A 27,567-nucleotide genomic window follows, 5' to 3' on the forward strand; every position below is an offset into this window, starting at 1 on the left:
CCCGCAATATCGGTATCGCGGCCGCCGCCCCTTCCAGGCGTCCCCAATAGAGAGCAGAGCCCCTCCCCGCCCCCCAGCCCCGCAAGGCCGCCAGCCCCGGGCCGCTCCCGCCTCCCCCCAAACCATCCAACTGACTGGAGCAGCGAGCCGTGGGCATCGGTTAAAATTTCACTTTAATCCATTACAGTGGATACAAAACGCACAAACGGGCCTGACGCACAGGCAACAGTAGAGGCCGCATGCGGGCTGCAGGCACTGTAGGGTACGACATGTTCGGGGACACAGTGCAAGTGCGCCGGCAACTCCCAGCGTCTTCTCCTTCAACCCCACGCTTGGCTGCACAAAGTTACTGCCGATCCCGGCGGGGCTGAGCGCTCACCCGGCTGCGCAGAGAGCCGCGGGCGTGCAGCCGGAGCCCCGCTCCGCCACAGCGGGCCGGCCGCCTCAGGCCCCTCCAGGCCCCTCACGGAGCCGCCGTGCCAGCCTCACGGAGCCGCCGCCGGGCTGTTCTCAGCAGCCCTTAGGAGCAGGGAGCTGAGCCGGCATTTGGGGAATGTACAGGCAGGGAGCTCCGACAGTGCTGCGGATCTCCACAGCGATACCCAGCCGTGCTGAGGAAACACCCGGAAGCGACTCCAGGATGACAACTAACGGGACCTGTTCTGTTGTTTCTTCACGCTTATGGACTCCCAAAGACTGTTTAAATGTCTCATTTCTACTGCATGCTCTCAAAACATCACATCAAGCTATGGGCTGGTTTCTTGCCTATAAATGTGAAGTGAAATATTCGATATTTTTAAGGCAGATGCATTTTAGTGGTTTGAGAGAAGGGCAAGGAGCAACAAAGGAGGGAGAAGTGCACAGGGAGAACAGACACATTACTGAAGGCACATTACTGCCTCCAGAAAAACCGGAATACTGGAACTAGAACACAAAGCTGAGCATCGGCATACATCTCCTCTGACAAGGCCAAGGCATGTTTTCATCCCGGTTCTCAGCTTGGATGAGTTACCTACCACTTCAATTCACACTCAAAGCACACAGCCTTACCACCATTTGTTTTCCACAGCTTATAACCTTGTACTACATAAAACAGGAGGCCAAGGCCTCTAACCAAGATTAGAGGAGGGTATAAAAAGGAAGCTGCTTTCTTGCTTTCACCAACCATCATCCTCCAAGAAACCTAATAGCTTATTCTCTGATGTTCCTTGTTCTCATTCTGAGCCATTTAACAAAACAATTTAACAGAACATTTAACAAAACCAGCATCTTCATCTGTAAAGTAACCTAATTCATATCAGAGCTTACTGGATGTTTCAGATAGCTCGCCTGTGAGGTGTTTACGAAAGAATGCTTGGATCTGCTGCCAAGCATCTATCTGTGCCTCACAGTGTGCCTTGGGCTCCCCTCCCCACATCACAGGCTTGCCAAATAGCAGGTGCATTGAGGCTGCACACATCGGAAAAAAGGGAGGTTCAATGTAGTGCCCTGCTCCAGGATAACAGACTATCTCAGGCTTTTCCTTCCCATGAGCTTGCAAACGTTTGCTCCCCTCAACTGCAAAGAATTCACTTTTCCAGTTGTGATCATCCTGGCCAACAATGAACAGGAAGCAACACTCAGCCTTCTCCAAAGGGATAAAGCTTTGCTGGTCAGGCCCTTCTAGTGGGCTGTTCAATGCATCAATAATATCAGCAATCCCGGACTTGCCGACCTTGACGCGTTTTGGATTCATCCCAAGGGGTGGAATGGTGATGTCCTTGTAGCGCAGCACCGCACCCACATTTGCCACTGAGGCATTGATAAGGGCAGTGGCTGTGATGCCCTTTAGGAAGGAGGCCATGGAGACACACAGGTCACCCCCCTTTGAGTGTCCAAGCAAACCAATTCCTGGACCTTTAACCTGCAGGTGAGAGAAGAGAAACCACAATGAACCACGGCATGCCACTTTAATATATTGCCATGTTTGCAGCTGTGTCTGTCCTAAATTTGGACCCCACCTACAAGGCATCTGAGGTTCTGTGTACAGGGCCCGTGTCTGAAGGATCCTAGGCACTGTTCTGTGCTTGATTTATGATCCTAAGCCCTACTGAGACTGCAGCATCATCCTAACAAAGCTACAAGGTTCAGTGCTGAAGCAGAGTACAGCTGTGCTTGCAAATGTGCAGTCCCAGATTCCCTTTATTTTTTATGCAGTTAATAGAAGAAGAGGGCAAGTGCAGGTGAGGCCTCCTCTGCAGCTGCTTTCTTTCAGTGCAAAATGCTCAAAGCCAGCAATGACTATGATATTGTCATCACTTATGTTAATGTATTTCTTATATTCAAGGTTCCCCTATTAAGAAGCTGACATGGGGTAGCAGGCTCCACATGAGCTGCTCTCCTGCTTCTCTACAATGTTTGGTATCTAACTCACAGGAAGTGGTCTGAAGGTAGCTTACTCATTAAAATTCATCTTAAAAATATAACCTATTAAAACCATTTTTCCAGGAGAATTGTACAGTCCCCTGGAGTCAGTCTAGACTAGGTTACCTTCATTTTCTTTTACACAAGGCAAATTAACTAGAATAGGAAAGTTAAATGACCTTACTGGGTGCTGAAATCCTGTAAGGATACTGGAAGAGGGTTAGCTAATACCACAACTCTTCAATATCCAAAGACTCTCAGAATCTAATACCTTCTGTGTCTTATCACCAGTGTAACAGGCTTCACACCCATTAACTTTGAAATGCGGGAAGGAAGAAATTAGAAAATATGGCTGAAACTTTGCAACATATTAAAAATACAGCAAGAATAGCAGTGGAGGTGTTAATGAGAGGCAATGGTACTGTACTGCTCTCAAGGGAAAAAAATGCAGGGTGAAGCAATTTTCAGATTTTTTTGGGGCAGAAAAGTGCCATGAGCAGTTAAGGTTAAGGTAACTAAAAAGCAGACAAGACCTTTAAGAACTACTCATCTTTCTGAGATTGAGGAAGGTATTTATTTTCATTCTCCAGAGAAACCAAGTGTTGGTTTGTGCAATTCTAGCTACTTTCACTCATAGCTACTTATAAGGAGATGCAGAATTGAGCAGGGCTCTCTTCCAAGAGGTGCTGAATTAGAAGGATCCCTAAGTGTATAACTAGCTATTAAAACCCATACTTATGAAATACCAACATTTGGAGTGATTTTAAGAGCTTATAAAATACACAGCATCAAATGTGTATCGGTGAACTTCCTTGAGTTTCCTTGGTTTCCCTGAGATCTGGATCACAGAAGGCTATCATGTGCTCCACAACTGAAAAGGACATTTAGTTCTGAGGGACATTCTACAGAGCATAAATCTGAAAGCCCCACTGCAAGTCCAGTAAGCCTCCAGGAAACGAGCACCCTAGTTATGACACTGGGTTGAATGGAGTACAAATTACCAGTATGTGACCAATGTGTCACTGTTTCACTTGGGCAGATCAACAGGAAGAGATGGAATAATCTGCCAGAGAGCCATTTTAATGGGAGTTAAAAGATATAAAACAATAACAGCCAACTCAACAGCAATGCTATTTTAAGTACAGCAGCTCTGCCCCATCTGTAGTCTGACAGGACCTAACTGATGAGAGTTCGCTGTAGTGAGTCAATGAACAAACTAACCTGGGTGTGGTGTAACATATAGTTTACAGCTTCTTCAAAATATTCCAGGTGGAATTCCTTCATCTCTTTGGGGAGATCTTCATAGCTGTAGAAAGCCAGAGCCAGCACAGCAAAGCCGTGATTGGCCAGCAGGCATGCCCTGTATTCAGGGAGTCCTCCTCCAGTTCCATACAAGTCAATAATTCCTGGAAAGGGGCCACTTCCTGAGAGAGACCACATAACAGGACACATTAACCCACAATTTTTAATTTACATTCCAAATTCACAGGCCTTGGAATGCGTCTTAAAAAAAAAAAAAAAAATACAGCAGCAGAATGGTATTGAGAGTCCTAAATTACTGTGACAGTTTTAATGAAGTGGCTACATTGCTTCAAGATTAAACAAACTAGCATGATTTAGCAGGTCTGCTAATGTTTTAGATAACATCAGGAAACAGGCAGCTGGAAGAGAAGGGATCTTTTGACAGTCACAATTAGTTCTCTGTATCATGTAAATTCACTGCAAATGTATTAAGCTCTGCTTCAAAATCTCATCTTCTGATGGTTCCAGCTTCTCAATTTTAGTGTAAATGCACCTCAGTCATTTATTCTGGGATTAAGAGAAGAAAGTATTTGAAACCAGCCTTGCTTACCTGGCAAAGGAAGCATTACATTAGGCTCATCATGGGACAGGGACTGAAGTCCAGAGCTGAGAGGGATTGCTGCAAAGTACTAACCAAGTATGGAAAGGAGGTGGCTAAGAGGGAGACTTCCATTCCTGCTCAGGAAGGAGGGTGAGGCTTCCCTTAGGTGTCTGCACACTACCATCAATCCTATGTAAAAAGCAAGAACTTGAAATTCACCTCCAGCCTCAAGAAGACAGATGAAGTCAGGAGTCAGAGCCTAAGGCTCTGGCTGGCACAGCACATATGATTTTAGAACTGTCATGAAAGAGTTATCTGGGACAGACAGGAAAGAAAGGGGAGAGGGGAAGGCACATCATACATAGAGGAGCTCCTTGGGGTTCCAGAGACATGCTTGGTGAAAACCTCTGTATCATGTGGGGAAGGAAAGGTGGGATACTGTGGGGGTATGGCTACTGCAGGACCAAGGGAATGCAAAAGTTGAGGTTTCCTACAGAAAACTAGCAGAAATCTGGACAGGTGATGGAAGGATAACAGAGCATTTGTCAGGCAATCTGAAAAACTCACAAGCCCTTTCCATTATTTTCTGACAAAAATCCTGCCAGGGCAAGTCTCTCCAATGTTTTCCTTGACCTGCTCACGAACAGGGAAGAACTGGGGACAAATGTGGCAGCAAAAGGCAACTTGGGCTGCAGCAATTAGGACACTACTAAGTTCAGGGTGTGTGGAGAGGCTGGAAAGGGAAACCACAGATTTAAACTCCTCAGTTTAGGAGAACATCTTCCACTTACTCAAAAGAATTACCACCTGATTTTTCTGGAAAACAGTAAGGTGCAGGAAAAGTGCCTTGAAAACTGGCTGACTCCACCTCCCATGGCATTTGGGAACAAAAAGTGTACTGTGATCAATGTCTTCATGTCCAGTAGAAGTCAGATAAACAGACACACGTGCTTCTTCACATGAGCCTGCTCCGTGTGAGCACTACGGCCGGCAGCCCACAGCCGGTCGGGCTGATCAGGCCCCGCCTTGAGGAGTGTCCAATCCCTACTGGCGAGCCGCACCTCCCCGTTGTCCTCTGCCGGGTCGGGAGCGCTAGGGGAGCCCAGAGGCGCTCTGGCTCCGGACCTGCGAGTGCGGGGCCGAAAGTAGAGGAAGCAACGTAGGGGAGGGAGCCCGGCATGGCCGGTACTCACCGGGGGGCAGGAAAAGCGTCGCCCGGATCCTCCCTTCTCGCACCGGGATTCTCCGCACCCCGTCCCGCAGGAACGCCCGCTCGTGCTGCGCCTGGGCCAGGAGCCGCCCGTGGCGCTCGCCGTGGCCCTCAAACACCTCCAGCTGCAGGAGGAAGGGGCTCTGCACGTCCCGCTTTACCAGCCGCCAGAAAGGTTTCTCGGGCTGCAAAGCCCAGAGCAGCCCCATGGGCTCCAGGCCGGAGAAGCTGCCTCCCGGCAGCGCAGGACAGCGGGCGAGGTCCAGCTCGCCGTCGTCGCCCGCCTGGTAGCGGGCACTGGCCTGGAAGAGCTCTCTGGTCTCGTCCCGCAAGGACGTCCGCAGAGTGACCTGCTGCCGCGGGCCCAGGCCCTGCACGGCGATGGCCAGCGGCTGATCGAAGAGGCTGCGGGCGGCGGGCGACAGGCGGATGGAGGGGGCCATGGAGGAGAGTCCCTGGGCGGGGGCTGTCCCGGGGCTCCACGCGGGGCCGCCGCTCCGTGGGGCTGCAGGTGCGGGGCCGGGCCAGGGCAGCCGCCTCTGCCAGGCGCGGGAGCTGGCCCGGCACAGGGAGCGGGCACTGACCTGCCACATGACTCCGGATCGCTCCCGCCTCTGGAGGCGGATTCTGGGGCAGATCCTCGCGAAACCAGGGCTGGGCTGGGGCGTGGAGTGCCGCTGGCAGGCCCCGGCGGGGAGGAGCGGGGCGGCAGCTCCCTTGTCCCGCCCGCCTGTTTCTCTCCTGCCTGCCTGCGTCCCTGCCGGTTTCTGCCTCCCTACTTCCCTGAATGCCTGCCTCCTCTTCTGTCTTCCCCCCGCTGCCTTCTCCGGCTGTGGGAGGCTTCATCCAAACACTGCCGAGTCCTTGAAGCCCGTCTGGGCCTCGGCGAGCTCCTCGGTGTCTCACCGAGCTCTCCCGGGCCGGGCGGTGGCTGCGGGCAGGAGACGAGCCACCGAGCAAAATTGCAGTCGGAATTCACTGGAGGGAACGGCCGGTGTGAGACAGATCGTACAGAGATGGGACAGGGAAGGGCCGGTGTGGGACAGACCGTACAGATGGGACAGCTCTGCACGGCACAGCCAAGGGGCCGCAGCTAGGGCCAGCTCCAGCCGAGACGGGGAGAAGCCACACCAGCACCCGCTCACCATTGCTTCTTGTCTCCTTGCCGGCTCTGCTTCTCTGTTCGTTACCTCAAGGCACGGGCGAGGTGGGTTATGTCTCCACCAGGCTCTGCCCGGCCTAGGCAGCTGCACAGCCAGGTGTGTTAGGAAGGATGGTCAGGGTGCTCAGGGATGGAGGAGCACTTTTTCAGACTATTTAGGTAGGTCAGGAAACATGTGGCTCTTCTAATAATGGATTGTGCAAGGATTTAAAAAACAGGGTCATTCCATCCATCTTAGGCAGAGATGGATCTTCTGATCCAAAAGGAACTGCAGAGGGGAGAGCTGTTTCCTGAAGCTCCCACTCTTCCTGGAAGATGCTGGCAGGGATGCCTCATGCTCTGAGCTCCTGCCTGTCTTAGAGGTGTGAAAGTAGAAGCATCTAAGGGAATTTTACATTGCCCTAATTGGAAATACTAAGTGGTCAGAGATATTGGGCACTGTTTCATTGACCATGGAAATTATCCTTTCTCTCCAAACAGGTGAGGTGTTCTGTCATCTAGCATTTGGGTATGTTGTCTGGTGTCCAGCCCTGAATGTGTGGCAACTATTCCTGTTGTTGAGAACAACACTCTGTGGCTTACACTATTGGATTTGATCATGGGCTTGACCACATGTGGGAGCAGATGCTAAGGGTCCTGGAGGCTTCAGCAAAATTCCTTCTCCTCCACGCTTGGTGACACAAGACCTGTGAAATAGAGTGAAGGTAAGGGGACTAAGTGTCCATCTTCTATGGTCTCCTGTTCCCACCTGGGTAACCTTTGATCCCAAAGCTGCAAGCTTTCTTAAGCCTTCACCCTGGGATGAGAAGGTAGTCAAGCTGCAAACCCTGCTTCTAACCAAAGCACAGCAAAAGACTCCATGGCTTTCAAATCTCAGTCTCTTTATTACAATTCTCATCCCAGTGACAAAGATTAAAATGCTCCACATCATGTAGGAGAAGATCAAAAAGGCTGTAAATTCAACAGAAAGATTTTTTGCATATCTTGGGGCCAGAAGTATCCATAAGCCAGAGCACTTCCTTTGGAAGGGAAGATGGAAAGAAGGCACAAAAGGCAAACAGCCTTTCCCAAGGCTTAACCAGAGAGAGCCCAGCATCCTGGCCATAGCAGCCGTTCTTACACACTTCCAGCAGCACAGAGGTCAGAGATGTTTCCATTGCAATGACACAGTCACCAGAAGAGCAGTGAAATCTCTGCTCCAAAACTGTCATTAGAGACAATTAGTATGACCTGAGGATAGCATATTCATGTAGAGACCACGGTGACATGGAAAGGACTGTCAAGTATTAGAGGAATAGAACCACCCAAGAAACATAACTGTGCATTTTGCACATGACCTGTTTTATCAAAGACTAATGCAAAAACCACCATTCCTTTTCTGGACACTTGAGCAAAAAGGTTGAGAGGGGGACAGAAAAGGCGAGCCCATTTATTTTCTATGTTATGGATATGCAAAGGTATGAAAGATACTGCAGTTTTACTGGTACAGCTGTGACAAAGGTTTGACCTCATAACTGCAGTAGAATTTATCAGATCTGGTTGTTCAAAATTGTGTGTTACTTGCACATAATTTGTTGCAAATTAGTTAACAATTAAATACTTTTTGAAAAATGCCTGGATCTGTGACCAAGCATGAACCTGAGCTTTAGAATAAGCCCTGAGCTCCCCACCCAGGGCTGCTCGCTTGTGAAAAACAGGGTGGCTTCCTATGTGGTACAAAGGGAAAAAGGGTGGGTCTATGCAGTGCCCTGTTCCAGGGTAGGAGAGGATCTGAAAATTTTTCTTCCCTTGAGCCTGCAGAAGCTTGCAGACTTCAGTAGCATGATACTCACTTTTGACAACACAGTCATCTTGGCCCACAATGAATAGAAGCTGTGCCTCACTTTTCTCTAGTGGGATCCGGCTTTGGTCGCCAGGAGCTTGAAAGGGATCCTCCATGCCATCAGAATAGTCAAGAAATTTGGAATTGGTGGCCTTGGCTTTGTGTTGATGTAAGGTGACAGTGGGGATGATTTTATCTTTGTAAGAGAGAGGAATCGCTGTAACAGCAACAGGGGCATTGAGGGAAGCAACAGCCAAGATGTTCTTCAGGAAGGCAGCCATGGCAAGGGACACTTCGGCTCCTTTGGAGAAACCAAGCAGGCCAACCCCTGGACCCTTCACCTGGGAGATAGGAGGAAATGCTCATCAGTGCTCAGCTGAAAAGCACAACAGCTGATTCATGGAGGGGAAGATTGTCTAATGCTGAGAGTTTCCAAAACCACATGAAGAAAGTCATGGCCAATGATTACTTTTCCTTCTGGGCAAATGACAGGCATACCCTCCCACACCCCCTGTACTTCCTCCTCACACTGTGCTTCAAACCACTCATATGCAGAATGTTCCTTGGTATTCCGAAATCAGCCAGGAGTGGGGAGACATGATTTCATCCATCTGGGGACAGCTTGTAGGTCACAGCTATGAATTATTAGTCTTATACCCTGGCAGATGCTCTTTACTTTTCACTCTTTAAACTGTAGGAGGACATTTGGTGGCAACTCATGAAGGCTTTCTCCCGCAACACTTCCCACTTGGTTACATCTGATCTGTCTCTTGTGATGTTGCTTTGTGATCTCTCTCCACCCCCCTTCCAGAGCATGTATACTTGCCCCTTCTCTTTCCTAGAACTCAGACACCCAAAATCCTTGCAAAGGCCAGCCCTGCCAGGTGAGTAATTCTGCAGCTTCCTCCAAAGATGACTTGAGCAAAGCGAGAGGACTTTACAGGAGCAGTTCCTGGAACCCAGAGCAAATGGGTGTTCCTACCTGTGGGTGCTGCAGCATATAGTTCACTGCCTCTTCAAAATATTCCAGGTGGAGTTCCTTTGGTTCCCGGGGCAGATCCTCAAATTGATAATAAGCCAGGGCGAGTGTGGCAAAGCCATGATTGGCCAGCAGGCTTGCTCTGGACTCCAAAAGACCTCCTCCAAGTCCATGTATATCAATGATCCCTGGAAAGGTGTCTTCTCCTGAAGCAAACAAGACAAAGATCAGAATTGCCTGAAATGTCTCCTTTCAATGTTTCTGTGGTTTGGAATGCATCAAACGAGGTACAAAACAGGAATTGCAGAAAAGCTTCTTTTGGGGAAAAGGTGCTATCAGTCAGCTGTGCAGTGTCAGCACCTGAAAAAATTCTAGATTGTGTTGTAGAGGAAAAAAAAAAAGTGCAGGAGCAGAACCTCTTAGTAAGGTGCAAACCTTTATTTGTTTTAGGAATCAGCAGTACTGTGCATTGTGCTTAGGGCCAATGGGAGGAGAGTCTTTGGTTAAAAAATTTTGTTCCAAATTCTCCTCCTGTAAGCAGCCCTGTAACAACAAGCGCTTCATCTACCACTATAAAAATCCTCAAGGTATCATGGTTTGATAGATGCAATGCAAACTAGAAACTTTAAGCTTTTTTCTTTGTATTGTGGCTTTTTAATATTTGGGATCGCTTGAAAAGCTGTAAGTCACCCAAACCAGTATACTTTGTTTCTTTGCAAGTCATATCTGGCAGCAGTCAGTATGAAATTTTGCACAGGATGCCACAGGTGATCAGTGGGTGATCAGCAGATATCTGGATCTTTCTTGGTCCAGGATGCTCTTTTCCTCATCCTGGGAGAATCCCAAACCTGTCCAGCCAGTGCAGGGAAAGAGAATGCTTTGCATGTTGCATTCCTCCAGCCTGATTGGTTTTGGGACTGCAATATGCAGGAAAGCTCCACAAGCCACAGGCTAGAGAAGGTGACCCTGGACCTGTTGGGAAGTGAAGAAGACCTAACTCACACCTACTTCTGGCTTCAGGAGAACCACGGGCCTGAGTGGGCTCATGCCTCCCACCCTCTGAGGATGCCTTTCTTCCACAGTCTCAGACCCTGCACCAGTGGCCTGTGCATCCGCAGATAAGGCTGCAGGTGGAAGGTAGGAATGTGCCGCAGAGGCGAGGAGAGAGAAAGCACAGCATCCGTTCACTCTGTAACTTGGCCCAAGGAGAGCTCTGCCGCCAAAAGTGCTGCTGTGCTCTTCCTTCTGTGGCTGTTTGCATGCAGGCAACAGCACATCTACTGGCTCTTCACAGGCTCTGAGCGCTCAGAGCAGTGGCTGTGTGGCCAGGGGCCAGGAGTGCAGTTGTCTGTGGCCCATGGCCCAGCTGAGTGTGGCAGGGCTCTGTGGACTTGCACTGAACAAGCCCAGAAAAGGTGGTACAGCTGAATAAGGCCATGGGGGTGCTCAAGGGAGGTGCAACAGTACTGCAGCAAAAGCCCTTTGAGCTCTCTGCCTCTGCATGGCCTTAGGTCATTTGCTGAGGAGTATCCAACTCCTCAGTCTGAATGTGGAGATGAGTGGTGTAGAGAGCAGGCTCGGGAAATGAACATCATTGTGAGGTACCTCAGTGCAGGACAATTTGAGTGTGGCGAAATCATGGTTGTGAAACACATCTCCAAATAGACCTAAGAGAAATACTGGCTACAGACTGAACTTGCAATGTTGCTAAGTTGAAGCTTATTTGTGGTGGCAGTAGGATGGGGATAAATGCTTTTTATCCTGTGCCTAGGAAACAACTCGAAATGCCTATGAAACAATTCAAAGCACCAGGCGATGTGTGGCAAGGGCTTATAATTTTAAAACACAGGCAAGAGGTGGAGGTCAGGGGACTCGGAGGAAATGCACTAACATTTGATTTACTGAAAGTGCCTCAGCTCAGGGGAAGTGGGACATTTTGGAGATAAAGTGTATGCAGGTGGCTTCTTCCCTCTCCTGGTCAGCAGGTGGGGGTAGCGGTGAGGCAGAGGAAGGACTTCTGGCCTTGTTGTGGGCGGGATGCTAAGTCTGTGAAATCAGCCTGCCCACACCCTGGACTCTGGCAGTAAAGTCTTGGTGTAGCTGCCCAGAAGATGCTGGAGACAGGTGGTGTCTTGGGCAATCCTTACATCTCAGAAAGGTGCTCTGCACCTTTTCCGGAGTAATTAGATAATTGTCTTTTACTGCTTGAAAGATTTATTCCCTGTAAATGTTCTTGAGTCCCTCCTCTTCCCTCTTTCACAAACTGATGATGCTCACCCCAATATGGCAGGCCATGGTCACCAAATAGTTATTATAGTTGGGGGAGGAGGGAAAACCCCAACCCCACCCAGTGAGTAAGAATGTCTATGACTGTCACAGAGCCCTTCCCCACCACTGTATTCTGCAGCTTCTTGTCTAGCAGCTCTCAAGGCAGGCTCACATTCACTTGCTGTGAATTTCTTCATGGTTGTTTTTCAGTTTGTTTTCTTTTCTTTTTTTTTTTTTTTTTTTTTTAACCTCCAGCCCTGAGTAAGAATGGTTTTTCCTCTCCCTTCTGCAGCTGTGTCCTGGCAACGTGCATGGGCCGGTGAATTGGGAAGCATGGTCAGGCTGGTGAGTGGCATGGGAGGGGGAGGGAAGGATGGGGGAAAGGACATGGGGCTTTAATGGACTCCACAGAGGTCACGGAACAACTTTCACCAACACAATACCAGTTTAGAGAAAGCAGGGTGGCTGCAGTTGGTACTCACCGGGGGGCAGGAAAAGCGTCGCCCGGATCCTCCCTTCTCGCACCGGGATTCTCCGCACCCCGTCCCGCAGGAACGCCCGCTCGTGCTGCGCCTGGGCCAGGAGCCGCCCGTGGCGCTCGCCGTGGCCCTCAAACACCTCCAGCTGCAGGAGGAAGGGGCTCTGCACGTCCCGCTTTACCAGCCGCCAGAAAGGTTTCTCGGGCTGCAAAGCCCAGAGCAGCCCCATGGGCTCCAGGCCGGAGAAGCTGCCTCCCGGCAGCGCAGGACAGCGGGCGAGGTCCAGCTCGCCGTCGTCGCCCGCCTGGTAGCGGGCACTGGCCTGGAAGAGCTCTCTGGTCTCGTCCCGCAAGGACGTCCGCAGAGTGACCTGCTGCCGCGGGCCCAGGCCCTGCACGGCGATGGCCAGCGGCTGATCGAAGAGGCTGCGGGCGGCGGGCGACAGGCGGATGGAGGGGGCCATGGAGGAGAGTCCCTGGGCGGGGGCTGTCCCGGGGCTCCACGCGGGGCCGCCGCTCCGTGGGGCTGCAGGTGCGGGGCCGGGCCAGGGCAGCCGCCTCTGCCAGGCGCGGGAGCTGGCCCGGCACAGGGAGCGGGCACTGACCTGCCACATGACTCCGGAGTTGTCGAGTCCACTGTCTGCATTCAAGTTGAGGCTTCTTTTATGAATGCAGCTTCCTACACATAGGCGGGGGTGGGGGGAATTTAAGCAGGAATGGTGTGGATCCACATGTGCTGGGAGATGCCAGATTTGCCTGGAGCCGTTGCTGCATCCCTGCCAGCACCCACGGCAGGGCGGGATCATCACAGTCGATCCCCTGACACAGATGGAGCATCTCAGCTCAAAGAAGAGAAAGCTCCAGGGACACCTTATTGCCACCTTTCAGTACCTGAAGGAGGCCTGTAAGATGGAGACAACTTTGTTAGTAGAGCAATGGCTTTAAACTATAAGACTGTTGATACAGATTAGACATAAGGTAGAAGTTTTTTACAATGAGGGTAGTAAAACAATATCCCAGGTTGCCCAAAGAGGCGATGGATGTCCCATGCTTGGAAACATCCAAGACCAAGTTGGACAGGGCTCTGAGCAATCTGATCTAGTTGAAGATGTTCTTGCTTATTGCAGGGGGGTCGGACTATATGACATTTAAGGTCCCTTTCAACCTGAACTATTCTATGATACTAAGATTTCCAAAAGGCTCTCTCCAGACACTTGTTGATGTATAGTGTGCTTATCTGCTGTGGTCAAAGTTCTCTACAGCAGGCCTACTGGACTGGACACAGACACATTCCTCCTTCCTGGGTTTCTCCTGCAGGCTCTTTTTCCCTTAAACTCAGCCAAGCTGCAGGCCTGGGAACATCTCAGGCAGAGACAGCCCCACCAGCCAGCACTATCTCCTGGCATCTCCTGAGACGTGCCATTTTGTGTGATGACAACACCTGGCATTGAAATGAGCTACTCCGAGACTTATGTTCCTCCCTACCTCCTGCCCTATCACATTCCCTTCTAGCCCACGCTCAAAAAAGTCTTATCCTTGCTAAGGCAGGCCCAGACGTATCAGACAGTGCTGCTGATAACATCTGTTATGAAACATGCTGGGCAGGGAAGGGCTACAATGGGGATGCCCAGGTGCTGAAACATGACAGGACTGAGAGGCAACTGCTGGCTCTGAGGTTTGCCCCAGTGTATCAAGCTGGCCTGGAGGACACCTGCAAAATGGAATACCCAGGACAGCTGGTTCAGCTTGCATGGGGGGATGGTGTTCACAAAGGAGGTGGCAGCCCTCCAGGTCTGACAGAAATGGTGCTCCCTGGCCCCTGGTTTTGTCCTCGCAAAGCAGTTGTTGGGTGCTGGTGGCAGTTCATGATACACAGGTGTTTTGGAGTGTGTGACTTCTCTGCTGAGGAGGACAGGAGGCCCTCAAGGCCTTTCCACCAACAGGGCCCTTGATCTACCCTAGGATGGGAGAGTGGTCAAGATGCAAAACTTGCTTACACCAAAGCAGAACAAATGAATACACGGCTTTCAAATTTTAGACTCTTTATTGCAATTCTCATCCCAATAACATTCCAATAAAGAAGGCAAACAGCCTTTCCCAAGGCTTAACCAGAGAGAGCCCAGCATCCTGGCCATAGCAGCCGTTCTTACACGCTTCCAGCAGCACAGAGGTCAGAGATGTTTCCATTGCAATGACACAGTCACCAGAAGAGCAGTGAAATCTCTGCTCCAAAACTGTCATTAGAGACAATTAGTATGACCTGAGGATAGCATATTCATGTAGGGACCACGGTGACATGGAAAGGACTGTCAAGTATTAGAGGAATAGAACCACCCAAGAAACATAACTGTGCATTTTGCACATGACCTGTTTTATCAAAGACTAATGCAAAAACCACCATTCCTTTTCTGGACACTTGAGCAAAAAGGTTGAGAGGGGGACAGAAAAGGCGAGCCCATTTATTTTCTGTGTTATGGATATGCAAAGGTATGAAAGATACTGCAGTTTTACTGGTACAGCTGTGACAAAGGTTTGACCTCATAACTGCAGTAGAATTTATCAGATCTGGTTGTTCAAAATTGTGTGTTACTTGCACATAATTTGTTGCAAATTAGTTAACAATTAAATACTTTTTGAAAAATGCCTGGATCTGTGACCAAGCATGAACCTGAGCTTTAGAACAAGCCCTGAGCTCCCCACCCAGGGCTGCTCGCTTGTGAAAAACAGGGTGGCTTCCTATGTGGTACAAAGGGAAAAAGGGTGGGTCTATGCAGTGCCCTGTTCCAGGGTAGGAGAGGATCTGAAAATTTTTCTTCCCTTGAGCCTGCAGAAGCTTGCAGACTTCAGTAGCATGATACTCACTTTTGACAACACAGTCATCTTGGCCCACAATGAATAGAAGCTGTGCCTCACTTTTCTCTAGTGGGATCCGGCTTTGGTCGCCAGGAGCTTGAAAGGGATCCTCCATGCCATCAGAATAGTCAAGAAATTTGGAATTGGTGGCCTTGGCTTTGTGTTGATGTAAGGTGACAGTGGGGATGATTTTATCTTTGTAAGAGAGAGGAATCGCTGTAACAGCAACAGGGGCATTGAGGGAAGCAACAGCCAAGATGTTCTTCAGGAAGGCAGCCATGGCAAGGGACACTTCGGCTCCTTTGGAGAAACCAAGCAGGCCAACCCCTGGACCCTTCACCTGGGAGACAGGAGGAAATGCTCATCAGTGCTCAGCTGAAAAGCACAACAGCTGATTCATGGAGGGGAAGATTGTCTAATGCTGAGAGTTTGCAAAACCACACAAAGAATGTGACAGCAATATTTACTTTTTCTTTTGAACAAATGACAGGCATCTCCTACACAAATTTTTTTTTCTATTGTATGTAAAACATTCTCTTATGATAGCCAAGAGAGAACAAGAACAATGACACTATTTGAACTCTGGTTGTAAGAGAAAAATAAGATTATTTAGAGCTAATGTAGAAATGTTTTGGTAGTGGGAGGCAGTAAGAGATCAAGGTTCCCCCATATTTGACAGAGACAGTTTCAGCCATCTCAGAGATGTACCTAATGCTGCTCAAAGATGAGGAAGAGGTGGTTTTAATTTTCTTTTTATATCTCTCTGTCTACTCTGTTATTTACTGGCAATAAATTAAATTAATCTTCTCTAAGTCAAGTCTGTTTTGCCAGTGATGTTGGCCAAAATATTGTTGAATTATTCCCTGTCCTTATCTTGATCTGTAAGGTTTCTCTTCTTAGTTTCTCCACCTCTCCTGTTGCTAAAGAGGATTGAAAGAGTGGCTTGGCAGATATCCAACACCCAGCCAAGGACAACCTCCCACAGCTGGCTACCAGTAAAGGTTCACATGTGGGCATGTGGTGACAATTCATGAAAGCTGCTTCAAAAAATGCAGGTGTCTCCTCTCCACAATGCAGGTGTCTTCTCTTCTCAGTCACTCTGAGATTGTGGTTTCTGAATAGTACCCATGCTCTGAATAGTACCAGTGAATATCTGTTGATCCTTCCCCTTTCCTAGGTGAGCATTCTGGCAGGTGCTAGCTAAACCAGATGAGTATTTCTGCATCTTTCTCTAAAGAGGCAAAGTGACAGGCACGTGTGGGACTGCCGACTCCCCTCCCCACTTTTTGTGCCCCATATAGATGTCGTGAAACTCAATGGTCCTTTTGTCCTTCAAAAAGATGCTGTTCCTGTGCCCCAAGGGTCTGATTATGAGAGCAAATAAATATTATTCTCTCAAAACTCTCCTGTCCTGCTCAGCTTCGCTTGGAAAAATTGGTGGATATGTTCCCTGTATCTTCATTTGTGTTTCTGCACTGCTTGGAAGCCCATGAAGGGACCATCAGCATGGTCCTTGCCTTACAGCATGCTGAACATTCCCCTCCAATAGCCACGGTGTTGTGACCTCTGGAGGACACGACACTGCCCCATGCCTTTGGTGCCTGTGCTGCCTGCACAGAACCCAAGCCCTACAGGAAACTCAGCCAGCTCTTCCTTACGGAGACCACAGGCAGCTCCCACCCAGGACCTGAGGTAACACAGCTTATGTGGCCCTGCCCTTATTGAACAGTGCAGAAAGATATTCCCTTGCAAACATTGTTTCTCTTTGACTGTAGATATGCTACATAGAGCTGTTTCCTTATACAAGAATCTTACAACACCTTAAAAGACTGAAAGGAGATGAAGCAAAGTGAAAATTTTCCAGGATAGAAATCCATTTTAATTTAGATGAAATGTACATTTTTGAGTTGAGTCTGTGGTTAGAAATTGTAGTTATTTAGCCAGACTGCAAGGCCTAAGCTCAGTGAAGTTACTTCAGCAAAGGACAGACATAAAGGGGGGGAGACAGAAGATGATAGAGAGTGACAGGGACTGCTGTAAGGGCAGGTCAACCTGACCTCGGAATTCTTTCTGATAAAAGGGAACTAGCGGTAAATGTCACATGAAACCCAAAAAAATGAATATGTATGAACCTATTGTGAAATTGTATGCATATGTATTTGAGAGAGAGATAAAAAGAGACCTGAAGTTCTCAGAGGCACGCATGCCTTTTTTGAGGAGAGCAATCTCCGCATGCGTCCAGCGCTGTAATAAACATACCAAGCTTTACAACTTTGACAAAGTTGTGGGGTTTTCTTCTTTTCTCTGCAAAACAAAGACAATCTCTGCTATGAACCACATCTGTGTGACATGGGGAAATGCTTCTTTGCTTGGGGTTCTCAGCATCTAAAGGGATGTAAGATTAGCGTTAGCTATAATACATGGCATTTTTAGATACCTTACAAAATATGCTTTTCTTACTGGGATCATAATGGACCACCACCTCCTAGTCAAAAAAATTTGGTATACTCTGCAGGTCTCAGCAAGAAATAGCTTTCTGCAGAAAGAGCAATTAAGAAAAGAGAAACTCTGTGCCTAGCTAGTCCTGTGTGTAAATCTGTGAGGAGTACCTGTAAGGTGTCCTGTAAGTCCAGGCAGTTTCCAGAGTCCAGGGAAAGGAAAAGCTAAGGAGATTTCATGCTGTCTTTGGTCAGCATTAAAATGCTCAAAACAGACGTGGGAGTGCTTGCAGCCATCGCAGAAAGAGTGGCATGAGCTCCTGGTGCAGCTCTGCAGCACAGCCCCAAGCAACAAAGCTGCAGTGCTGCTGCCTGTGGTTGCACATAGAGCACACAGAGCAACCCAGGAAGGGCACCACTGAGACAGGAGATATTTACTAGGGACATAAATGGTGCGGTAAGGATGGCTGGTGAGGATGAATAGACAGGGGGTCAGAGGATGAGTTTGGCAACAGCATTTCTGTCCAGCCACTAGCGCTTCACAGAGCCAAGAGGCCCAAGGGCACCCCAGCATGATCTTGTGCAATTTTATGCAGCTCAACTTTCAAGATTTAGCAAAAGCATACAGGCAAAAGAGGGAGGAAAGGCTGGCAGTGTTCCAAGTATGGGATCTTGGAGGACATACTGTACACTTAAATCCCAAACAGTTGAGCGTATGGGTGCCGTCTTGCAAAACCTGGATAACCCAACGGCTCAGAGGAGCACAGGGCAATGCACCCTGCTCACTGTGAGTATAGCTTCAGGAGGCTTTAAAGACAGAATATCTCTCACCTGGCGACTGCTGTGATAAAATAGCATTGTGGAAAAATGTTTCAGAGGTTTGCCAGTATTTATGGGGACTGACCTCACAGCCAGGCGCATATTCGTGTGGTCCTAAAATGAAACTTTTTCACCCAGCACAAAAAATCCCCAAACATATTGGAAGGCACCCCACTTGCCTTGAAAGGACCAATAATTTCATTGCTAAAGGCTGCTGTGGGGAAGCCAGGGGGGGGAAGATATTTTATCTGTATTACTGGACTGAAAAGGAAGCAAACAAACCTGAAGCATTTCAAACGCAACAGATTACGTTTGCCTGAGAAAATCTTACTGCATCATTCAGTAGGGGCAGGGCCACATAGGTGGGTGCGATTGCTCAAACTGAGTGGGAGCTGCATACAGGCTCCTCTTTTAGGAAGTGTAAATGTGTGACCAAGGGATCTTTACAACACAGCATGGGCCTGAAGGCCACACCATATATGCAGGATAGCCCAGCAAAGGCACACAGAATGGTGACCATTACCAAATATGCCTATGAACAGTATTTCCTGCATGCAGCTGAGCAGACTGCTTTAAAATACTCTGAAAACATGACGATGACTACAAGAAAGTTCACAACCTCCCTGAAGTTACCTAGGGTGTAATAACATGGCTGGTGAAAAGAAGATAACAAATTCTCTTCTCTAGGCACCCAGCCATGCAGAATTTCTCCTAGAGCAAATACTTATTTTATTCAGAACATTTGATTTCTCTACCCACAACACAGACCTTCTACCCCCAGAGGAGATGCAGAGACCTGAACTCCTGATTCATATCTAGCAGACGGAAGGCAAGACCAAGACAGAACGTTTTCTAAACAAGTGTACTTTTATTTTGTGAAAAAATAAGGGTTAGATTTTTGCCAGAGGCTTCTTTGTAGTCAGAATACCTTTCTCAAACAGAAGCGTAGCTAGAGAAATCTTTTCCTCCAAGGTTTCACAGGGAAGGTTAGCCACCCTTACATAATTTGGATAGGAAGACAGAAGAAATTCTATACTGTCTGTATATTCAGGATCTAGCTCAAGGAACTTGGGCTCTTCCTTATGATACACTCTTGAGTTTTCCGTAGTGTAGTACAGCATCACACCTGCTTCTTCATTACACAGTCTAACAATGCCATGACGGAGCAGGCGTACTTCGGTGTCTTTTGTTATCAGAATATCAACATTGCAGGGGCCTCCATCTTGCCACCGGGCCGGGAAGCCATAGACACTCTGTGCCTTTTCACTTTGCGTGAGCACTGGAGGGAGACAGTCATGAAGAAACGACTTGGCTCTCTGATCCACAGCAGCATCGATGGGTGCATAGTCAACAAGTTTCTTTATCAGGCTCTGCACCTTCTCCACAAAGGCCGTTCGCCGAGCATCGACTGTGTCAGAGTTAGCGACCCCCATATACTGCAGGTAGTCCATGGGAAGCCCCCGTCGGTACTCCACGTCTTCCTCCAGGGCCATCTGCAGGGCAGCTGGGAGGAGCTTCTCCAGAAAGTCCCCCCAGGAATTCCTCTGGTAGGAAGACACAGTGATGTGGAGTGAATGTGCATCAGGGAGACAATCACCCTGGTGGATAAAGCCCCGGGGGAAGTACAGCAGGTCTCCAGCCTCCAGCACAGTCTCCAGCACAGGCTCACCGAGTTCAGCCTGCGTGAGGTTTGCGCTGGAGAACTGGGGCAGCACCTCAGCATCTGTTCGGGGCCTGTAGACACGCCAGTGCTTCTTCCCCTCCAGCTGCAGCACGAAGGCCTCGATGTCATCATAGTGGGGGGCAAAGCCCTGCGTACCCGGGGGCGTGAGGTAGGTGTTCGCCCCTGCCATGCTGCCAAACTGCTCCTGCAGGATGGAGAGGAAGTGCCAGACGGTAGGGGAGAAGGCCTGCGGGCAGAGGAGGCGCAGGGAGCAGCCGTTCTGGTAGAAGTCCCACACGACAGCGGGCAGGGCTCTACCGGAGGGGTTGTGCGTCTCCCGCACTCCCTCGGCATAGCTGGTCACATCCAGGTGGGTGCCGAAGTGAACCTCTCCGCCTCGCAAGGCGGCGTCGAAGTCGGCCGTGGAGAAGAGCCCCGCGTAGTAGCCGTGGTCGCCCCGCCGCAGCAGCAGCGGCGCCCGTTCCCAGTACCGCCCCAGGAACTCCGCCGGCGCCACCGGAGCCAGCAGCCAGCGGAAGAGCTCGGCGGCCCGCTGCCGGCTGTCCTCCAGCCGCGCCAGTCGCCGCAGCAGCCCCGACACACCGCCGCCGTCCTGCCCGGCCGGCCGCGGGCCGCCTGGCATCGCCTTGGGGCCACCACGCGGTTTCGCGTCAGGCCCGGCGTCCGTCGCCTCGGGCCGAGGATCCACGGGGGCCTCCACGGGGACCTCCACGGGGACCTCCATGGGGACCTCCATGGGGACCTCCACGGGCACCACCACGGGGAGCTCCACGGGGGCCTCCACGGGGGCCTCCTCGGGGAGCTCCACGCGGCTCGGGGGCGCGGCGAGCGGCGGCGCCTCCGGCTCCGAGCCGCCGCCTCCCGCCCGGCCGCGCCTCGGGCGGGCCTTGGCCCGCTTGCGACCCGCGGGCAGCGGGGCCCCGCGGCGGCGCCGCTCCATCCGCCCGGCCCCCGCCATCCGGCGGTACACGGCGAGCGCCGAGAGCCGCCCCAACTCACGTTGCTCCGCCACCATGGCCGCCATGGCTCCCCGCCCCGCGCCACCGCTTCCGCCGGGAGCGCCCCGGGCACGGGATGGAGCCCGTCCCCGCCTGTCCCCGCCCCCGTCTGCCGCCGGAAGGACGCGTTCTATGGGTGCCTGTGGTGCAGCGTGGAACAGAATGTCTTGTCTTTTGTCATCTCCGCCGCTTAAAATGTGCTGGGTATATTTGCTTCCCCCGCCCTGCGGAAGAAAAAGAGAGGCGATTCGCCTTGGTACGATGCAGGTCTGTTCTGTGGCTGGGAAGCTTCGTTCTGGAAGTACGCTCTAAGCAGTACGTTCAGAAAGTTGTGTTTTGTCTGAAGGCGTACGGTGAAGATATGCTTTTAGACAGCCTGGAATTACTTTGTAACCTAATGAGTCTAGATGAGCTAACACTCATTTCATAATGTGTTGCACAAGGAGTAGCAACCCAAATTGAATGGAGCTAATTCTTGTGTGCCATCCCCCTCCCCTTTTCTTGTGCTTCTCATGGTGATAGCAGCTGTAAGGCTGTCATCTCAAAAGGATCCCAAAAACCCAAAAGACGGTCCTGTCACATAGTGTTTTTTGGTTTGTTGGTGTCTTTTTTTTTTTTTTTCCCCAAATCCATTCACTGTCTAATAACCTGGGCAGACCTTTGTTTCTCTCTGTTTCTCTCCGAGGCTTCCCAGAAGGCCAGCGTTAGTGGTGCTGGGCAGCCTGAGGGCTGCTCTGCGCTTCCAGAGGCTGCAGCTTCCTAGAGGGGTAGAACAAGACTCTGCTTGAGGCAGAGGTAGGGGTTTGTATTGACAGACTTACATTTTTGATCAAGATACAAGCTTGAGTTGAAGAAATTCACTGTGCGGTACTTTTGTGAGAAGAATCTTTGATGAACTGCAGTAATTCATGGGAATGAATTTTGCATGAGAATTTCATCTCCAGAGGCTGCTGTGAGTCTAAAGCATTTAACTGCAGCAATTACCCAAGTGTGCCCAGGAACCCTCTGGTTCACAGGGTGTTATTAACCTCTCACAGATAGGAATGTCAGCTGCCCAGAATATGTTAAACAGCTAACACTCTAAGGCATATGCAGATTTGCTGTGTGGGCTACTTAGTGTATCAGGCATAGGATATAAAGCTGAAAAGAGAATTTTCACCTTTTGCCAGGTTTCAACCCAGACCTACATTTCAATTTTACCGCAATTCAGGAGCAGAAATCAGTTAGGCCTAATGAGGATAAGTTCAGATGTTAATCTCAATTCTAGAATTGATGCAGATACCTCAAAGGCCACAATAACCCCCTGCACCGATATAAGCTGGGGACGGAATGGCTGGATAGTGCTCAGGTGGAAAGGGACCTGGGGGTGCTGGTGACAGTCGATTGAATATGAGCCAGCAGTGTGCCCAGGTAGCCAAGAGGGCCAATGCCATCCTGGCCAGTATCAGGAATGGAGTGGCCAGCAGGAGCAGAGAGGTCATTCTTCCCCTGTACTCGGCACTGGTGAGGCCTCACCTGGAGTATTGCATCCAGTTCTTGTCCCCTCACTTTAGGAGGGACATCGAGTTACTTGAGCGTGTCCAGAGGAGGGCAACGAGACTAATAAGGGGCTTGGAGCACAAGCCATACGAAGAGCGACTGAGGGAGCTGGGGTTGTTCAGCCTGGAGAAAAGGAGACTCAGGGGCGACCTCATCGCTCTCTACAACTTCCTGAAGGGTGGCTGTGGTGAGCTGGGGGTCGGCCTCTCCTGAAGGGTGGCTGTGGTGAGCTGGGGGTCGGCCTCTTTCTCCGGGCGACAACAGACAGAACAAGAGGACACAGTCTCAAGCTGCGTCAAGCGAGATGTAAGTTAGAATTAAGAAGGAAATATTCACAGAAAGAGTGGTCAGATACTGGAATCATTTACCCAGTGAGGTGGTGGAGTCATCATCCCTTGAAGAATTAAAAAAAAGACTGGATGTGGCACTTGCTGCCATGATCTAGTTGAACAGTTAGAACATCGGCTGGACTTGATGATCTTACAGGTCTCTTCCAGTCTTGAACTTCTGTGATTCTGTGATTCTGTATATGTGCAAGAACAACTATTTTAATTTTGGAGCTATTTTTCTGACGGAATTCTTCGGGCATAGCCAAAGCTGCGTGAAGAGCAACGGCAGTAGAAGGCTGTCCTCCTTGCGCCACGATGGTTTTAGTTAATGGAGACGGGTTTTAGGAGAGTGCACGGGCAGCCTCCAGGCTGGGCCTGGAGTTTGCGGCTTTGCCAGCAGGTGGCAGAGGCCGACCGGCGCCGTGCGCCCCGCTCCGGGGACAAGGTGACCCGCGGGGCGCGGAGCGCGGCGAGCGGGGAGCGCGGGCAGCCTGTGCGTGCATCTGCAGACGGGAAGAGAAGGGAAGGGCGAACGCTATTTCAATCCGCTCTTTGTTTCCCCAAGGTTAAGCCCTGCTTACTAGAATAATCTTATCAGCTGAAAGCGTTTCAACAGAACTGGACCCTTAACAAAATCGAGATGCAAAGCGCTTGAAATATGGTAAAAGTTAGGCCCTTGTAGGCTTTGATTATACGTAAGCACGGCTAAACAGGCTTGGCAGGGGGAAGACTTTTGAAAAACCTGGGTGACTGGATTGTTATTTGTGTTACTGCTTAATGTACTGGAGTGCAACTGATCCTTCTGAGAAGAAGCCAGGAGCTGTGCACACAGCCTGACCTGAGTTACACCAGGATGTCTGTAATGACAGCAGCAAAGCTGTTCTGGATATTTACCAGTACATGGGGTTCAAAGTCTCATTTGAGGGCCCTGATCTTCACAGGGGTGTCACTTCCTACTGCTGAGAGACAGCTGATTGACACTGGATTTTTTATGATGTATAACAAAGTCTCTGAGCGAAGGACACAGTGGAAAATAATAGTAGTTAAATCTCTATAACAAGAAAACATTTATTTTGACAATTTAGCCTTTCTAATAATAAATTCTTTCGAGAATAAAGAATGTTGCTATTTTTCTGTGTGACGCAAGAAAGGGTTTTGACCTAGGGCAAAAAGAGAGAGCTTCAGTGTCACTTACAGAGTGCTCAGATGATTGTTTAGGAGTAGCCACAAAGTTTACATGCTCTTTGCTTTCATTGTCCAATATTTAAAGAGAACTCATCTAAAGAAATATGTGTCGTGTACAGCTCTTTAAATAAACAAAAGGAAAGCAATACAGATCTCTGAATGATTAGGTGATCCCTAGCTGCTGCTTACACAGACAGAGTAGCAACTGGAGGCTCAATTAAATTTCTTAATTAGAACTTAGCACAAAATTACTTGGATTTTATGAACGTATAATCTGCATTGCCAAGAGCCACATGTGTTTTATTTAGGACATATAAATGTGGTGAGTACAATCTATTAGAGAGTCACAAGTGACTTCAAAAGAAGTAAGTAAATGGCACCTTAAAGAGATGTAGGGTTCATTTGATATTTTAGCCTTATGCCATTCAAATAATTGAAATCTCAAATTTAAAGAGCAATTTGGGTTAAGTCCTGACCCTGCAAAACTATGAGTAGTCTTCACTAATGAGTGGAAAGGACAAAATTCTTTGCAGTTTCCTGTGTATCAGATACTCAGTTGTTCACCATTGTGCAGACCTTCTCTGTGTTCCCAGAAAATCATTAATGTAAACCACTCACTATTAGAAAATTAAGCCCAGCTTAATCCTTCTTCTCATTATTACTTTGCTGGCGACCTTCCTTTTGCACAATCAGTTTTGTTTTCATGCCAAAACTAATACCTAGTAAGGATAAAGAGCATTTCAACAGGTTTGCTTAGCTGACAATCTTTCTTATACAGCCTAGCTACATCCACTGTGTCATCACTGGAAGGACACTCGGCTGGATTGTGAAGCCTGCTGCTCATTGTGAAAGCTATAAAGTTCACTGCCAGATATAACAAGACTGAAAGCTAATTCAGGAACTGTTTCTCAAGAGCTATCCTCTGGCCTCCCTCATCAGAGTGAATGCACTCACTCACTGAAGCATCTTTTGGCAGCAGCTTTGGCCTCCTTCCAGCTGTTTCTCTCTTCTCAGGGATTTTCTTATTCAGTGACTGGTTGTGGTCTTTAATCCTGGTTATCTTGTACAAGGAGCCCCACTGAGAAAAGAAGCCTTCCCTGCCATGGAACAGCCATATTAAAGCACATTTGTAAAAATCATCATTAGAAGGTCCTGTCCTCCCTGTGAAATTATCTTTTTGGAGGGATTTGGAAGCACAGACATTTTCTTTTGTACCATGTGACACTAAGGCAGAAACATTGGAATTAAAGCTGAATTAAAATAATGTATTTAAGTAGGACTGAGTTTGGCTGAGTTTACTCACCACGTTGAATAGGCATGTGTACTTTCAAATTCTGAAATAATTTTATGAGGGTTTTTGTACTTTTATTAGATGCCATCTAGCATTTGGTAGCATTGAGCAGATACCATCTGCAGTGACTCCATAGGCAGTGATTAAATACAAAGCTCCAGACTTCAAGGCTCCAGCAGAAGGAGAGAAAGAAATGGCCATGAAGAGAAAATCCCCATCCTAAAATGAAGGCAAAGAGGACCTGAATGAAATACTTCTCATGTGGGATTAATCACGTCTAAAGAACCAAGGTAGAAAGTACTGTCAATGCATAAATCTTGTGCTAGAGAATATCCTTTTGATATGCACAGACCATGGCTCTTGACAAGCTGTTTGGCCGATGCCTTTCCATGGAAGACAGGTTTTAAAGGATTCTTGCTCCTCATATCCTTTCTGCACTAATGATGGCAACTGCATAGCTTTGCTCATTAAATACACCTATACCCACTATTTCAAGATTAACATATAGCTGTGCCAACATAGGGCAGCCCTATTCAACATTTGCTTCTCCTGTAAGCTTCTTCTAGTCAGAAGCCTTGCAAAAAGACTTTACCTTTTTTTTCCTATATTGAAGTTTTTCTGAAGTACTCTGAAATTGCTTGCTCACTTCAGATCTGCACTACCAAGATGAAAATACTGTGCAAACAGAATGCCTTGGTTTAGCAACCATATTGGTTCAGATCTGCTCAGAGCACGACAGGAGAAAGCCCCTGTAGTACTTGCTTATTTGCTTCCCATAGTAGATATGTGTTGCTACTAGCCAATATGGCACCTTATAGAAGTATTTTTGAACATTTCCAGTGCTTGTTCAGACACACAAGCTCCTATTGTTTTATATATATTGCCAGAAAGATGGAATTCCTCTCCGTGAGCAGAAAAATGCATATGTGGTAGTATTTATACTGGTATGGCTTGTTCCTAGAAGGGATAATATTATGGTGTGATTAGAGAAGGGAGATTTAATCACTGACATTATTTTAGATAACCAATAGGGAAGAATGATGTTAAGCCTCCGGGGTATCTGCAGTGGGGATAAAGGAATTTTGCATTGTCATGAATGTGTGTGTAATATATTCTTAGGTCCTTAGGGAATAGCATACTCTCCTGCTATCCCACTGAGTCCAGGAAGGATCTTGGCTAGAAAGGCACAGCTGGCAGGAGTCAGTGGGCATGACAGGGACAGTCAACTCCATTAATCCTGTGTATTACGCAGGGAGCCCTGTTCCCAGCCTTAAAGAAAAGGTGATAAGGAGCAAATTTGGTTTGGTTTCTTGTGAATGCTATGAAGTATCTCCCATTTCTTTGTTATCCATGAGGATCAAAGCATTTGAAGCATTGCTTCCAGTGTCAGACCTTGGAGAAGTAATTTCCCCCCCCTCCCAAGGAAAGGCTGTGGGAAGACTGAGTGCTCAGAACGTGCCTTGGTCCTGCAGTGCAGCACTGTGAATGTGCAGCTTGCTGTGCTGGATGCTCAGCATGTCCAGCTAAGTGACCTCTAGGGTCATCTTCCTTTCCTTTCCCACCACAGCCCCCTGTCCCTTCAGTCACCAATGGGGAGGTCAAGTTATCAGCTGAGGAGAGAAGCAGTAATGGCAACAAATGAATTTTGCCATCTAATAAATATTTGTAAAAGCTATAAATAGCTGAAGCATACATTAGATTTTATTTACAATAGCATGTCCTGGCCTTTTCCTTTATACTTTTCATTTGGATGCAGAGCTTCTTGATAATATAGGAGCTGTTCATTTGGAAATAAGTTTTCATAAGAAATTAAGGGCACCATGCTTTACAAAAATTTCTGTCAGAAATCCAAAGACTGTGAATGAGAAGGAGTGTTACACTGAAGGTACTGGGAATGCAACATTTTAAGAGCTATATTAAGTCAGGAATGTTTTCATAAAATCAGAAGAAAATTTAGGACTGGTAGAAATCATTATCTTATCCTCCAGCAATTTTTGAATATTTGAGAGGGAAGGCAGCTCTCTGTCTTGATTTTGCTTTCCTTGGAAAGCCAAGGGATATGCAAAAAGATGCAAGGAGAACCCCTGCATCCTCTCAGTTTAATTTATGAACAAGGGATGACTTGGGGGTCAGAGCATCAGTGTGAAACTGAGTCAGTGTCATACTCACACTTCTGCCTGAGCATTTCCTATGTAAACTTGGTAAATTATTTTTGCACATGATGCTCTGAAATTCCCAGTGATTTCAGTTGCTTTGTTTTCTGGAT

General features: G+C 48.6%; 5 protein-coding genes across 5 annotated transcripts; 1 reads left to right on the forward strand and 4 right to left on the reverse strand.

Annotated features, from left to right (window-relative positions):
• Positions 1–155: 155 nt before the first annotated feature.
• On the reverse strand, positions 156–5,967 carry LOC134419639 (acyl-coenzyme A thioesterase 1-like). Its single transcript, XM_063159141.1, has 3 exons — positions 5,440–5,967; positions 3,625–3,827; positions 156–1,903 (listed from the first exon to the last, which is right to left on the reverse strand). Exons 1-3 carry the CDS (start codon positions 5,897–5,899, stop codon positions 1,298–1,300), a joined length of 1,269 nt encoding a protein of 422 aa, XP_063015211.1. The 5' UTR covers positions 5,900–5,967; the 3' UTR covers positions 156–1,297.
• Positions 5,898–12,175, forward strand: LOC134419945 (uncharacterized). The gene is made up of 3 exons (XM_063159548.1): positions 5,898–6,663; positions 7,099–7,322; positions 11,980–12,175. The coding sequence occupies exons 1-2, from the start codon at positions 5,898–5,900 to the stop codon at positions 7,212–7,214; spliced, it is 882 nt and encodes a 293-aa protein (XP_063015618.1). The 3' UTR covers positions 7,215–7,322; positions 11,980–12,175.
• Positions 7,483–12,945, reverse strand: LOC134419640 (acyl-coenzyme A thioesterase 5-like). The gene is made up of 3 exons (XM_063159142.1): positions 12,170–12,945; positions 9,423–9,625; positions 7,483–8,781 (listed from the first exon to the last, which is right to left on the reverse strand). Exons 1-3 carry the CDS (start codon positions 12,777–12,779, stop codon positions 8,200–8,202), a joined length of 1,395 nt encoding a protein of 464 aa, XP_063015212.1. The 5' UTR covers positions 12,780–12,945; the 3' UTR covers positions 7,483–8,199.
• A 1,306-nt stretch (positions 12,946–14,251) lies between these two features.
• On the reverse strand, positions 14,252–18,377 carry LOC134419946 (acyl-coenzyme A thioesterase 6-like). The gene is made up of 2 exons (XM_063159549.1): positions 18,288–18,377; positions 14,252–15,358 (listed from the first exon to the last, which is right to left on the reverse strand). The coding sequence occupies exons 1-2, from the start codon at positions 18,375–18,377 to the stop codon at positions 14,777–14,779; spliced, it is 672 nt and encodes a 223-aa protein (XP_063015619.1). The 3' UTR covers positions 14,252–14,776.
• A 746-nt stretch (positions 18,378–19,123) lies between these two features.
• Positions 19,124–20,983, reverse strand: RIOX1 (ribosomal oxygenase 1). Its single transcript, XM_063159550.1, has one exon. It carries the CDS (start codon positions 20,981–20,983, stop codon positions 19,166–19,168), a length of 1,818 nt encoding a protein of 605 aa, XP_063015620.1. The 3' UTR covers positions 19,124–19,165.
• Between the last annotated feature and the right edge of the window lie 6,584 nt (positions 20,984–27,567).

Source organism: Melospiza melodia, chromosome 6, assembly GCF_035770615.1.
Source record: "Melospiza melodia melodia isolate bMelMel2 chromosome 6, bMelMel2.pri, whole genome shotgun sequence".
Lineage (NCBI taxonomy): Eukaryota > Metazoa > Chordata > Aves > Passeriformes > Passerellidae > Melospiza > Melospiza melodia.